Here is a 14529-nt window from a genome sequence, read left to right on the forward strand (position 1 = left end):
AGGTCCAAACTGAAGTTACGTTAATGTATCGATTACATCCAAATCTCCATCCCAGTTCAAATGAAAGCTCAAATTAAGAGATATTGGCAAGGGCTCGCATGTTTTCATTGCGCAAATGTCCTGCCAACTTTTTCTAATAACAAAATTTTGCTGCGTATAGTTGTAAATTTATAACGGACTTAACAAATTTGAGTTGAACGCTCAAAAAAGCAATGAGATTTACACAATTTGTGATGTGATGTTACTGTTTCCTCATGGACATCAGGAAATCTGCAATTAGGATCAAACGACACTGTCACCCTCCAATGAACCTGTGCGTTCATATAATTCCCAATATACATTTTATTTTTTGACAAATAAGATTCCTTCCCTATATTCCTGGTCGAACCTTAAGATGTTAATATGTACTTGCTAGCAGAACATCCTCAACAATGACTACGATGTCTATTACCATCTCCCTTTAATAACTCATCACATAGTGAAATAAGAAAATAGTGAATTAATTATATGCTCAAAACCTGAAAGGATGTCAAACACCAGTATCTGCCTCATGGCACATATTGCACCGTTTTAAATGCCCCAAATTCAAAATCAAAGGCTAAACAGAATTAATTACTAGAGAGCCAAGCATTGTCTACAAAATTATTGCACAGCACTAAACAGGATTCCCTTCTAGAAAACCCAAGGTATAAGCACTTGAGAAGAACGTATCTCAAACTGTCAAACGAGATGAAATAGCAAGAAGCAATGTCAACCTCAATTCATTGGAGTGAAGGAAAATGATGAGAGATTCAAAAGAGTAAGTTACAACAATGGTTCATGCTATGCCACTTGTAAGAACAAAAAGAAAAGAAGAGATAGTTGACCATGCAAAACACAAATAGGAAAACATGCAAAATGGTTCATGCTGTGCCACTCGCATGATTTCTTGTAACCTTAGTTTCAATAACATTGAGTAAATATTCATTAACATTAAATACTACCCTTATATCACACGGGGGTCAACCATTCCATGGATAGGTGATCACAACATAAAATGTCACATACATTCTACAATAACAAGAATAATAATAGGCAGAGCTTTACTTGAGAAAGTCAAATGTTCCCTCGTACATTCCACGCCCAACGTAGTATCTCTCCTTCAAACAAGTAACAGAGAAAAACAAATAAGGTCCATAAATGCATAATTCACAATACCGTGGTAGAAGGATGAAGGAAAACAAGGAAACTGTATACATATGGAGCAAAAGAAAGTGAAACCTGATGCATCCATTTAAAAAACCGTATCACCGGCCAATGATCACATTGGTCGGTCACCTTCCGACAAGCAGGTATTCGCATGAGAAAACTAACTAATAACTGTGCTGCTGCATATATGCCCAAAACAAAGATGTATATTTTGAATATGGCTGAAGTCCCATTTGTTCTACTTGGCTCCTGAAGGCCCTTTCTGAAGATGGAAGAAAAAAAATTACTTAATGAGGTTATGATTTATTTGGGAATAATAGATAATAAAAGAAACATCATGACTAGGAAGAATTTCAAAGGGAACATAATGCAAAATAATGAAACTCACATGTAGAGATACGAAATAAGCACTGAGGCACAGCCAAACCAAAGAAAGCGGACAAATATCCTTGTAATAGCCAAACGACGAGTTGTGGAATAGGCCCCAAACATCATAAGAATGTCCAAAACGCCTATGAAATTAAAAAAAAAGGAGCATAATAGGAAAATGGAAATAAAATAACCGTCTATGCTGCCAATATCTCAGAAAAACATTTGACTAATAAACCTCGAGAAAAATTCAACAAAGTCGAGCATCAATTAGTACTCATGATACTAACTAGCAATGTATTCAAGGTGACGAGGAGATGTAAATGATCAACCAACGTACTTTCAAAAAACTTCATTATGACAAATGTAGGACCCAAACTGAGAACTTCTTTCAGCGTTTTCATCCGAAGCTTCCCATCATTGAAAGCAACAATTGCCAAGCCCTGCATATAGGAAAACTTTGCAATTAGAAAAAACACATACCAGAAACCTTGAAACAGCAAATGCCTACAATGATTTTAGATGATATGAGTAGGAAGAACCACTGAAACATCCTTTAAAGCCATCTCAAACTAGAAATAAAGAGTAACAATTGAAACATCGGACAAATTAGCATAGTTTCTTAGGCGGCCTCTGGAAAAAACAGCCGGTGTCAATAATTCCAGTACCCCTGAGGCGATTATATCATCCATTAGATGTTTAGTTTCCCTTAGATGGTGAAGACTGCCAACCATAGACAAATTCCAATAAGTGATCATAATTATAGTCAATTTCAAGAGAGAACATGAGGCATGCCCATCAAGGAAGGGATATCAGAGGACTGTAAGCTCACATTGTAGTGTTTGAGTTTCAACTTTAAACACAAAATTGTTTCTTTGGTAGGAAAAACTAATGGACCGTTTATTTTTTTGTTTTTTTTCTGGGGGGGGGAGGGGCAATTTAATGGACGGTTTCTTTAAATGAATTAAGATTTTCAGTCCAGCTCAGTATGCATGCTCAATCCATCTCACCTCTTTATCATACCAGAACAATTCCAGGGATAAGAGATTTTCCCTTTCAAGATTATCCAGCCAAAAATCAGCTGTCCCACACAAAATTACATTACTTTACATGGTTTACCATAGTTTATGCTCTCAGTTAAATTTTATTTGCACATACAAATTGTGCAAGCCAATTGACTATAATGAACAGGCATATATGAGAAGCTGGGGACATGAACCGGCATTCCTAAAATTGGGGACACAGATACCTTATCTGACAAGTCAATTCTTTTCCATGAACCTATCCACCAAATAGATACATATACATCATATTCAAAGTACAATGGCAATCAAAGTGCAGCACCGCCCCAAGCATTTATGGGTATGTCAGCAAGAAGCACCATGTGAGCACCCAAAATTCCAAAAAGGCGGTAATTTCCGAAAGAAAATATTTCTTAAGAATAGTACAAATATGTAATATGAATATAATTATTACCATATATCTACTATCTATGTATCATATAGTCTATCTAGGTCACTGCTTAAAGCTAACATGACAAGCTGCATTCTCAACGCTACTACCATTTTGAGGTCCCATTATCAAAAACATATCCCACAAAAAGAATCTAATTTTATTAAAATGAAATAAAGAAAGCCATGCTCATGATTTGGGAAAAGGAAGAAGTTAAGAAGGTGAAATTATGACCTGGAAATTAATGCACTTGGGGATGTCGTACCCCAAGACATGATACCAATATGGCCCCCCCTAATCATCCATAAGTGCCTACCTAATCATCCATGAGTGTGTAGAAGGTAAGACATAGTAAGTCAGAAGATGGGAGTAATTTGCAGGCGGAACATGGATAAGGCCATTAACCATGTAAATTGGGCCTTTCAATATTTGGTAATGTTTTGTTGTTTTGGTAGTGGAGAAAATGGATACATGGTTGCATATCAACAACATCCTTTATGGTCCTCATTAATGGAGTACCTTGCGGCCTTTTCTCCAGCTCTAGAGGGCTTCAACCAGATGACCCTGCAGCAACATGCCTTTTTTGGTAGACAAACTTATCCTAATGGCGGATAGGATCAATACCTAAGGCTTTTCCCAGTGTCTTCCGGAGGCTGAAGGTGGTCCTATCATATCTCTCCATTTCATAGAGGATACCTTAATCTTTTTCAAATCAACAGCCACAAAGACGGACAATTAACGATTGTTACTAGGATGCTTTGAAGTGGTAGATGGCCTGCACATCAATAGGATAAAAACAAACTTCATGGTAATCATGGTGACTTCATCAGATCTGACAGCCTTAAACTATTAGGCCGTGACATGGACATCCTTCCTAACAAATTAACTAACCTTCCTGTCTGCGTCAGTCGACCAACAAATAAGAACACTTCAAGAGTAAACTAGCGTCATGAAGTGTTTTGATTCAAATAAATTCACCCAAGGGATAGTCACTGTGGTTATGGAGCAAAGAACCAGGTTACAGTCCCACGCAGGTGAAATCATGAATTTCGGACCTTAAGGGACATATAAGTGAATGAAATATGATAATAGGTCCAAAAGGTAGCTCGAAAATCGCAATGTGCAGGGTCGACTAGCTAAATAAGCCCCTGACTCGGTAACCGCTAGAAAATCAAAGGAATCACCAAAACACGGTATAGTCAATGAAAACAAACTCAGATCAGACCCTAACTTTGCAAACCCCCATGAAATGAGGAAAAATAAATCCCAAGCAAAAAAAAAGAGGATAACAGCTAGTTACATGGTCGAACTACTGAATAAATGGTCCAGAATAGAGCATGCTAAACTTTGGTCAAACCTGCCCTAAATGGTTATCCAAAAGTTCTAAACTCTAAACTAAGGCACCCTGAGGGTCTCCTCCAAAAACCAAATCATTACAATATCAAATGACCAAGATATGGGCTTGCAAAGTTGAAGACCATTGAGGTAGAGTAGTCCAAGCCCAAAATGGCCCTAAATTTACAAAGGAACCCTAAGAAACTTGTGGCAAAATGACCTGAAATTTTTATGAAAGAAAGGCATTCTCATAAAAAGCTTAAATACCAAATTTGAGCTCAATTAACATCAGGAAATGCCGCTTTCTTGGCGGAACATCAAAGGCCACCATACTTTTGCAGCAAAGGGAACAATGTACCTGTGGTCTAGCAGTTCAAGAGCAATTTACTGCAAGCGACAAGTTTTCGTTCTACCAAAGATTCGATCATATCTCATGATCCCCATGGCCAAATAAGCTTAAATTTTAATGTATTGTTATCCATCCAAAAAGCTTTTCATCGATAGATATCTATTGGGTTCCTAAAACAGGTCATAACTAGATTGAAGAAAAAAGTTAAGAGAACAAAAGTGGGTTCATGTGTAGCAGTCCTCATGACCTTGATCCACCTTTTGACTCATATCTCTCGATCTGTAAAGCGTTTTGAGCAGAAATTTTGCAGATACGATATTCACTCAACCTCCTAACATCTGATATAATTTGTTGTGCAGTTTAAAACCAAATTGGTAGTCAGATTATAGAGAAAAGTGGCCCGAAAATTGGGAGACAGCTGAATTTTGTAAAAAAGGCCAGTAAAACAATCATTGCTCCTAGATTCTTGGAGTTTTTTATCCTCAAGTACTTCACGGATGATTCGTCATAGCTTTGTGGTGACAAATCGTCGAATTAACAGCCAATAAAGGGTGGAATTGGAAGCAATTTGAGAGAAGCATGAAAGTTCTTCAAGATTTGATGCCAAACCCACAAATTTGATCATACTCCAAATCTAGGAGTTTTTTATTCAACTTTGCTGGAGAATGATCATAGCAAGATGCTCTACAAAATTATGAAATAAAGTTGAGCAAAAATAAATAAAAAAAGTGCATCAAACAAGAGATATTAGATAAAGGAATGAGAGAGAAGCTGTCCAAGGGCAAATGCTTGTTATTTTCCAAAATTGAACCATCCAAAATGGTCATTTTTTGTCATGCCTGAGCCAATTATAATAATCCACCCTCCTATGTTATAGATTTTCCACCCATGTTTCCTAAAACCTTCTATATAAACCCATGAACCCTCATTTTCAAAGGGTTAGAGATCATAGGTTAGCAAGTTTAGAGGGAAACCTAGATTGAGAAACTCGGGAGCCCAAACTCTCTTATATCCTAACCCTACTGTGAGAAACAAAACAAAGTTCCCAAATTAACCGTAGCCAAATATCCGAGTTCCAAGATTAGCCAAAAATTTCCAAAATTTCCAAATTACCAATACTCCAAATTCGAAATGCACGAATTAACCCCAAATTTCCAGCAAAAAAAATCTAGAAATTAGGCTCAAGAAACCCATTTATAGTGGATCAAACTTTTGTATCAGAAAGTCCACCAAACATAGCATCATGGCACACCCTCAGTTACCAAAAGCTTAAGGAGGGGGTCACTTCCATTCTGGAAGCTCAATCCCGCGCTCTGAAATAAGGGATCTCAATCCTAGGCGATTCCTTAATTTTGGGATCTTGATTCGGGAAATTAGGGAACTCAACCCATATAATGGGATCCAGATCCCCATGACTAAAACCAAGGTTCCATGATTAAGTGGAACCGCGATTCCAGCAACTTGGTATTGAGTATCCTCTACTTTTGGATCAAGTTTCACTGCATATTTTTCAATTTGTATACAATGAAGTGTGGGTCTGCAATTTTTGTCACCAACAAACTTTCTGAATATCATGATTTCCTACATATTTTACAATGCACAAATTTACATGCCTTGTGAAATGTGACTTGTATCTAGTTTCAAAGAAAGGCAACAAGAGTGAACAAGGAGAGAGAAGGAACTAGTTGGAAGGAGATACAAAAGTTAATCATGTTGTGGTTTCAGTGAGGAATGAGGGCGCGAACAATACACTCAACTTCCTTGGGGCTACTTCATTGGGTCTTGTCCACCGCACAAAGGACCTTTTTTTTTTTTTCTTTTAAATGTTAACGGTTAGTAGTGGGTTAGGAAGTTTTTGAAATCATTAGTAGTTTTCAAAAGGGGTTAGCAATGGTAGGAATGGAAACTAGGACAGTAGCTAAGTTACAGGTGGTGCTACCACCTTGACCTCAACCCCATTCCTCACCTCCCAAAGGGCGTCTATCGCTTGAGTGTTGGTCAACCAAATTGGGCCACTCATGGGTTTGCCTTATTCGTGATGAAATAACGTGTATAGTTCGAAAATGTGAGGTCTCTCTCATACAAATGTTATGGAGCCCTTAGCCATCCTCGACGACGGAGAGCTATTGGCAATTATATAAGGCAGTATCTTTTCTTTTTAATTGTTGTTCAATGTGATTCGCTCCCAAATTACAGTACAGTGGATAAGTAAACTTCGAGAACCTCGATCCTAAACACAATGGTGCATGATCTCGTAGTAAGGAATTCGCTCATATGGAATGCGCTCCCTTATAATCAGGGTTTTCGATCCCTATACCTGATCATGAATGAACCTCACTCCCCCGACCACAAATCTTCAAGCCTACCTTGCTCCGTGCGCTCGCTCCCAATTCCGGAGCTCTTGTCTATCCCGTTCCCAACCACCTCACTTCTTGCAAAGAGCGAGCAAGGCAAGGCTATATTCCATATAGGAACGAACAGTGTTGAATCCTCCTTCCAATTGCTGATCAAAAATTTCGACACAAGCGAGGGCATCCCCAGTAGACATATAAATCGGTGGTCTAAGAGGGGCCGGCTATATTCTGGACCCATGAGTGCAATGAACCCCCAAACACTTGTGAATGTACTTTCATTTTAATGAATTGATGTTGTTTACCTTTCGTGTGTTTGCTCTGGTTTATTCGCCTTTGAAATGGAGTCATATAAATTAAAAAAAAAAAATCACAAATCAAACATGCACGGAATCAATGGCCAACTGGTCCGACCCTCCCCCCTCCCCGAAAAAATATGAACAAAACCAGACTTCATCTTTTCTCCTCTTCTTCTCTACCTCCTCTACCTGCTCTGACTACTTTTTTCTTCACTAGACAAGGAGCCCACGAAGGAAGCAGCAACCAGGATAGCTAATGAAGAACTTCTTGTTACCCTTGTTTCTTGTTTCTTGTCTCTTGCCTTTTGTCTTTCGTTTTGTCACCTTAAAAAAACTTCTCTCCATTCATCTTTTTCTCCGTTTCACCCCTATGTCCCTCCTCCCTCTACTTCCATTTTCTTCTCTTACTTTCTGCCTCTAACCTCATCTCTCCTCCCCCTCTATCACCTTCTATTCCCAATCCATCACACCCTATATCGTCCATTTTTTTGCATTCTCCTTTGTCAAGTACCCAATATCATGTGGCTGCCTACAACCTCTACACTAGCTTTGAATTGTATATCTAGAGCAGCCAACCTGTGGGATGCTTTTTGACATTTCATGTAACCTGAGCACCCATTGCTGTTGATCTCACGCATTGTGAGTTTTTCTACAAGTATTGTTAAAAAAATGATAAAAACACTGTTTTTAGAATATTTGAGAATCCTAAACATTGTTTATAATTTTAAACAACCAAGATTTACATTTACATTTTTTGTTTGCTTTTTCATAAATATCGCGAGTTGGCCAAGCTGGCTTGCCAAGTAGGCTGATCCGGCTTGGAATCTGTGGTGACAAGTTTGACCCACAAGTCTAATTTATAAAATATCGGGGGCAAGGATTACAATCATCAAAGAAATATTTGTCGAACCACCCAATCTATTTCATGTCTTGTATTCAAAATGCCTGCCTGAGTAGCAAAGAAAGTCGATATCTCTCATACAATTTAGTGGGAAGGCTTAGAAGAAATAATAGGTATATTACACCACAATGTTCAAAGAAAAGGAGCATTCAACCATCGAGGTCTCGAACTTTGATCAAATTTCTATAGGCAATCCTGGACCACAGGTGCGTTAGGGGGCTGTGCTTGGGGGACTTGTCCCGAACCATGATGCCTCCATTCTGTTATCCTTCTCCGGACCAGCATTTGCTATAATATGTGATGCCAACAAAGTGACACCACTAGCTCTGTTGATGGCATTCACAATGTTGATCTGAGTCAGGGTCCCTCCTAGTTTAAGGGGACTCTAGTAATGTCATCTCATAGGGCCAGGATAGTCCCAACTGCCCATGGTATTTTGCCAACATATTTATAGTAGCAGCAGATTTTCAACCACACATTAAGGGAAGCTAACACTTAAGCGGGTTATTTAGCCAATGCGGGTATACAAAAAATCCCTGGTCACTATATTTGTAATATACATCTTTGGTTTTGTGTATAGACATCTTTTTAAATCCTCTCCAGATTGTACCATTTTCCCCATCTTTCTTAGACACAATGAAATGCAATCAACAATGAAGAAAATACCAAACAGTTAATAATGATACACACCTACAAAGCGCTTTTGACAAGAAAAACATGACACTGATTGATAATTTAATTCGATTTCAAATTGACAACCACCCTCTCTTGAGTCTCTATGCTAAGAGCCGTAGCATAAATTTCATATCATTCATTACAAAGGTTCACAATGGTGTACTTATACGACATCATTTGCTATATGGACTCACAAGTTCATCAACTAGAAACTGCAAATTTTCAACCTACATAATGCATCCATGGAACATCTCAGCTGCAACAATGTTATCATACATATAAAAGCAATATTTTCGTGTAAGTCTAAACGAGAACTAAAGTGAAACACAGACATAGATGAGACAATCAAAAGAAGAGATAGTAGGCGAATCCCAAACCTGGAACATCATGATAAGGAATATCCAAAGTCGTGGGAAACTATGGTAAAGATGAAGAAATGTTCTGTGCTCCACAAAAGAGGTCTTTCCTCTACGTTTGTTCCCTCCAGGCAAATGCATAGACTGTCAAGGAAGCCATAGTGATGACAAACAGGGTAAAAATTATTAGATCAAACTAAAAATTATTTAACAAAAGAGGCAAAGCAATGAATAAGACCCCCAAAAACAATGTGCTTCAACAGTATCTAGGAATGAACAACTTCATGTACATACGTAAATTGGGTTTAAATCCAGTAAGCCATGGTCTAGTCAAGAAAGGCAGTCTCCTAGCAACATCCCCTTTAATCAAAGAACTAGAAACATCACAAAAACTTTGCCCAGAGTTGTGAACAATCGAGCAAGAATGAGCGCCAAGTTGACTTCACGATTCATATGAACTACAGTTTTAAATTGTCCATAGTTGTATTATCATGACCATGATATGAGGGTAGGGGTTCTCGAAACGGCTAACAAATGGTACTACACTGGCATTGAAATAAGAACTATGATAAACAAGAAGAGAAAGACTCCAGAAGAAAGAGAGGACAAGAAGAAGAGAAATGGAGAAAATAATTATAACAAGGGAAGACGGAAATAGGGATGAGGAAAGAGGATGAAGCCAGGAATTTTCAATGCCACCTAGGCAGCTAAAAATTCCCAGCATACAAGACGCACAAGGCAGAGAGGGTAAGGCTTCCCCACCTTTGACAAGTTCAAGAGTAATGGCTATGAATCCCAAGACAAAACAAATTAAGCACCTCCAAAATAATGATTGATAAAGGTCTATGCTGTCACAAATTTCTAGGATCTTGGAGAGAGAAGGTGGGTGGGAGACTGAATCAGATGTTATGCAGGAAAGGAACGGTTTGGAAATTCAGTACGAGTGTAAGAACAAGAGAAAACTAAGAAATAGGTGGTGTAAATTCAGTGAGCTTTACCACCATCTATACTAGGGACAGAAAAAATGCAATAGGAGGCCCATTGGGTCCTGGCATCAGGAATCAGGTTTGGATGCAAATGAAGCCATATCAACTAGGTTTAGCTTTTTGTTTAACAAGCACAAATTCGAGGAAAATTTCACCATTCATAGGTTACAAATTCAATAATAGCAGGTAAGTTTCTATATTAATATGTCAATCCCCTATTAAAGTTATCAGTTACGCACATGATATTGCACAAGGATAGCAAAACCTGCAAGGAATAACTATCAATAACATCTAACAGAGACATAAACAACAACATGAGTAAAATCAAGGACAAAGTATCCTTTAGCCAATAAAAATCCCTAACCTTTTTGACTTTTGGGGGCTCGCAAAAGAATAAGGAATTAGTCTGCAAGGGCCACCTAAGATCAAAACACTCACGAGACCTGCAAACCATGGATAAGCAAACATAACAATAACGATATAACCTGCAAAATTGAATAAATGCAGAAACAAAGGACTCACCAAAAATACTCATTAAAATCATCATAATTTCTCCATGCAGAATGAGGTGCTCGTCCATTGTCATTGCTAATGGCTTCCTGAAAGGAAATACATATCAAAACATATACAATACAACCCATACTATGAATATGATGAAAATAAACTCATATTATACAGGAAATGGATAGGAAGCAAAATCTATGAAGACTGAAAATTTGATAGCTTAACAATTTCGAGCTAAAGGCATAAACTTCAGTTTTTTTGACAAATTACAAGAAGAAGGTTACAGTAAGTAGCAAAAGAAATGCAACTGAAGGGAAATAACCTAAAAGAAAAACGCTACATTGGAATAAAAGGTCCAAGACGCATAAAGGGGCCCCAATTGAAACAAAGCCCACCAATACACCGTCACAAGGACGGAACCTGCCTCACAGTAGACAACCTCTCTTTGCACTTTCATGAATAAGTTATAAATCATCACAAACTAAAGTTAACATTAGGTTGTACCTAGGCAGCCTCGCCGACATACAGCCTAGGCGTATCCTAGGTGGCGGGCCCTAGGGGGGGGGCATGTCAAGGCATCTAGGCAGCGTCTCGCATACCCTTGGCTGAGGGAGGAAAATGGCCCACGGCCAAGGGTTTTTTTGTAATTTATACCCTTAAAAGGGGGGGAAAGGATTTTGGGGGGCAACAATGTCCCCCCAAGAACTTGTAGTGAGTTTTAGAGAGAGATAAACTCTCAAAAAACATACATTTCTAGATTTTTCAAAAGACCGAAAAAAAATTCAACCTCCTCGAAACCTCACGAAATACATTCATCCCGAATCTTTTTGGAGCTTGGAGTGGTTGCAAAAGATGACTTTTGGCAACCAAAAGTTGCCGAATTTGCCCATTATTGATTCCATTTTGAGAAGGTTGGTGTGTTACAATATTTTCAATTAGGGTTGTGTATTTTTTATGCAGAATGCATTATCATATGTTATTCCTTCTTTTTTGTTTTTGTCTTTTCGATACTTATATTAGTTTGTATTTAGATTATTCTCCCATTTTGATTTTTAATTTGTGAAAGAAATCAATGGAAAAAGTCTATTGCCCCAAACCAAATGACCTTTTTTTTTTTCTTTGGCATGAGTTAGTTGACTTGCATGATTCACGATTTTTTTTACCCATTTCTAGATCATTGCCTTATTGATGAGTAGGTCTTACTTTGATATTATTTGTGATTTTTAGAACAAGAAACTAAATCAATTGGAAAGTCCATTGCTCCCAAACCAATTTAATATCTTTTTGCTGCATCAGTTAGTTTACTAGCGTGATTTGTAATTGACGTTTTTCAATTTTATGCTTTAAATCATTGCAATTTGATGTGTAAATTTAACATGAGTTTTTTTTTGGGCCATCATATTATTTTATCTTCTTTTCTTGAGCATGGTAGCTTTACTTCTTCCTTGGATAGTTAATAAATTGAGAAGGGGCAACATATTTAATTCTTTCTACTTCGTTATGCAAGTGTGATTTTTCAGATGATCTTTTTTTAATATTCTTTGGATGATCAATTTTAAATTTTAAATTTTAAATATTTATACTACATACTTGTAGATTAATCTTGCTCTTGTGAATTTATCTATGCATTGAACTTCTTATAAATATATATAAGTCTGACTTTGGTGGCTTTACGCAATTTACAGGATTAGGTAATAAGTTGATAACTAGTGGTTGTAGGTGACAACGTCTTCCTTGAGTTCAAATAAACAAGTCGATCAAGGTTGGAAATATGTATTTTGTCTCAATCCTAAGGAAAAAAACAAGGTAGCTTGTCAATTCCGTAAAAAGGAGTACAATTCTGGCATTCATTGATTGAAGAAGCATTGGACGGCATCAGAGAAGGCGTAGTACTATGTACTCAAGTCCCTGGAGATGTTAGGAAAGAGATGTTGGAACTTCTACAAAGGATCCAAAAGAAGAGAGAAGAGACTAGGAAACAATACGAAGACATTAGGATATCTGTAAATATCTATGGAGTAGAACATGAAGCGGAAGGGGGCTCCGGTATCTAGACCAAGCACTTTTGGGTACAAGAGACCTCAAAGAAGTGGATCTATTGATACATTCTTCCCCTCTCAATTCTAAGGTGGTAGGTCGAGAACGGGTGGAAGTATTGAACGAGTCAATTGAAGAAGTAGGATAGGGATCGGGTCAATTAGCATTTAGCACGATGGTATTATCAAGCAGGTCTATCGTTTAATATTGCCAGTTTGAAGAGCTTCTAAGCTCTATTGGAGGCAACGTGGCAGTTTGGCCAAGGATATAAGGCCCCTACATCTTATGAGCTCAAGGTTCCTTTGCTTGAAAAAAGAGGTGAAGCTCACAAATGACTACCTAAAGACCAACAAGGATATATGGGTAGGTGCGGGGTGACCATCATGACAGATACTTGGAGCCATAAGAGATCAACACGTATTATGAATTCATTGGTTAATCGTCAGATGGGAACAACTTTTTGGAGGTCCACTAACACATTTGATAAGATCATGATGCAGGTTTCATATTTGGAGTTGTGGATAAGTGCATTGAGGAGGTGAAGGAGGCACATGTTGTGCAAGTTGTCACCAATATGGCTAAGGCCAATATAACGGCTGCTAAATTGTTGGAGATGAGGAGGGTGCGCATTTTCTGGACGCCTTGCGTGCTGCATTGCATTGACCTCATGCTCAAGGCAATTGGTAAGAAGAAAGTGGTGAAGGGGATAATAGATACTGCAAAAGCTATAACAGTTTTCATTTACAGCCACACCAATGTTTTAGCCATCATGAGGAAGTATAAACAAGGGGCTGACTTTGCGAGGCCAAGGATCACATGGTTTGCAACTTCATCCTTGTCTTTGGATAATGGTCAAAAAGACAAGATTCAAACCATGTTTGTCTCCTCAGATTGGAAGGAAAGCAAGTGGTCCAAGGAGGCAAAGGGAAAAATTGTGTATGATATGGTTATGACACCCAGGTTTTGGATTGGGGTTCAGTATTGTATCTATCATTTTGAGCCACTTGTAAAAATAATGAGCCTTGTGGATACTAAAAAGTAATTGGCAATGGGGCATATTTACAAGTCAATGGAGGTCACAAGAGAAGAAATCAAGATAAAATTGAAGAAATATGAAAATAAATATGGCCCCATTTTGAAAATTATAGATCACACATGGGATTTACATTTGTTGAGACCCCTACAACTAGAAAGGCACTATCTCAACCCTCTTTATTAATACATTGATTCTGAGATAGAGAATCGGGGTTGTTTCATGGAAGCAATTAAATTTACGCATATATATCTACTCTATATATTTTCAATGTATTGTAGCTTCATGGTGGGCCAACCATGGAAAAAGTACCCCTAAATTACGAAGGATGGCACAACGAATTTTGAGCCTGACTTCTACATCCAGATGCGAGTGCATTTCAGCACGTTCGAGATCGTAAATTTAATATTTATCCTCATCTCATATTAGAATACTACACTAATTTCTTGATAATTTTTTTAAGTAACAAATTCTAATTGTACAATGATGCACAATGAAACAAGTACATACAAAGAAGAGAAATAAACTTGAGCAGAAGAGACTACACGACCTTATTTTTGTTCAGTAAAATCAAAAGCTGAAGAAGCGCCATATAGAGCAAAATCAAATTCTTGACCCCATAGCTGCAAGAGATTTGGATGAATCAAACGAATGGTTGGTCAAGGAGGATGTTGCGGATGAGCATGTTTTCGAG

At 37.9% G+C, this 14529-nt stretch overlaps 1 protein-coding gene across 2 annotated transcripts in view; it reads right to left on the bottom strand.

The window, feature by feature from the left end:
* The window catches only part of LOC18445426 (callose synthase 9), a 74659-nt gene that overhangs the window by 42300 nt on the left and 17830 nt on the right, over positions 1–14529 (bottom strand). For both annotated transcript variants that reach the window (XM_088847293.1, XM_020674320.2), the window contains exons 12-18: positions 10784–10860; positions 10626–10704; positions 9297–9419; positions 1898–2000; positions 1577–1700; positions 1261–1450; positions 1087–1139 (exon numbers count right to left, since the gene is read on the bottom strand). In XM_088847293.1, the coding sequence (XP_088703419.1) occupies positions 1087–1139; positions 1261–1450; positions 1577–1700; positions 1898–2000; positions 9297–9419; positions 10626–10704; positions 10784–10860 (749 nt within the window). The remainder of the gene's footprint in view (positions 1–1086; positions 1140–1260; positions 1451–1576; positions 1701–1897; positions 2001–9296; positions 9420–10625; positions 10705–10783; positions 10861–14529) is intronic.

The sequence above is a fragment of the Amborella trichopoda genome, chromosome 9 (genome assembly GCF_054954075.1).
Source record: "Amborella trichopoda isolate Santa Cruz 75 chromosome 9, AtrichopodaSantaCruz75HAP2 v2.0, whole genome shotgun sequence".
Lineage (NCBI taxonomy): Eukaryota > Viridiplantae > Streptophyta > Magnoliopsida > Amborellales > Amborellaceae > Amborella > Amborella trichopoda.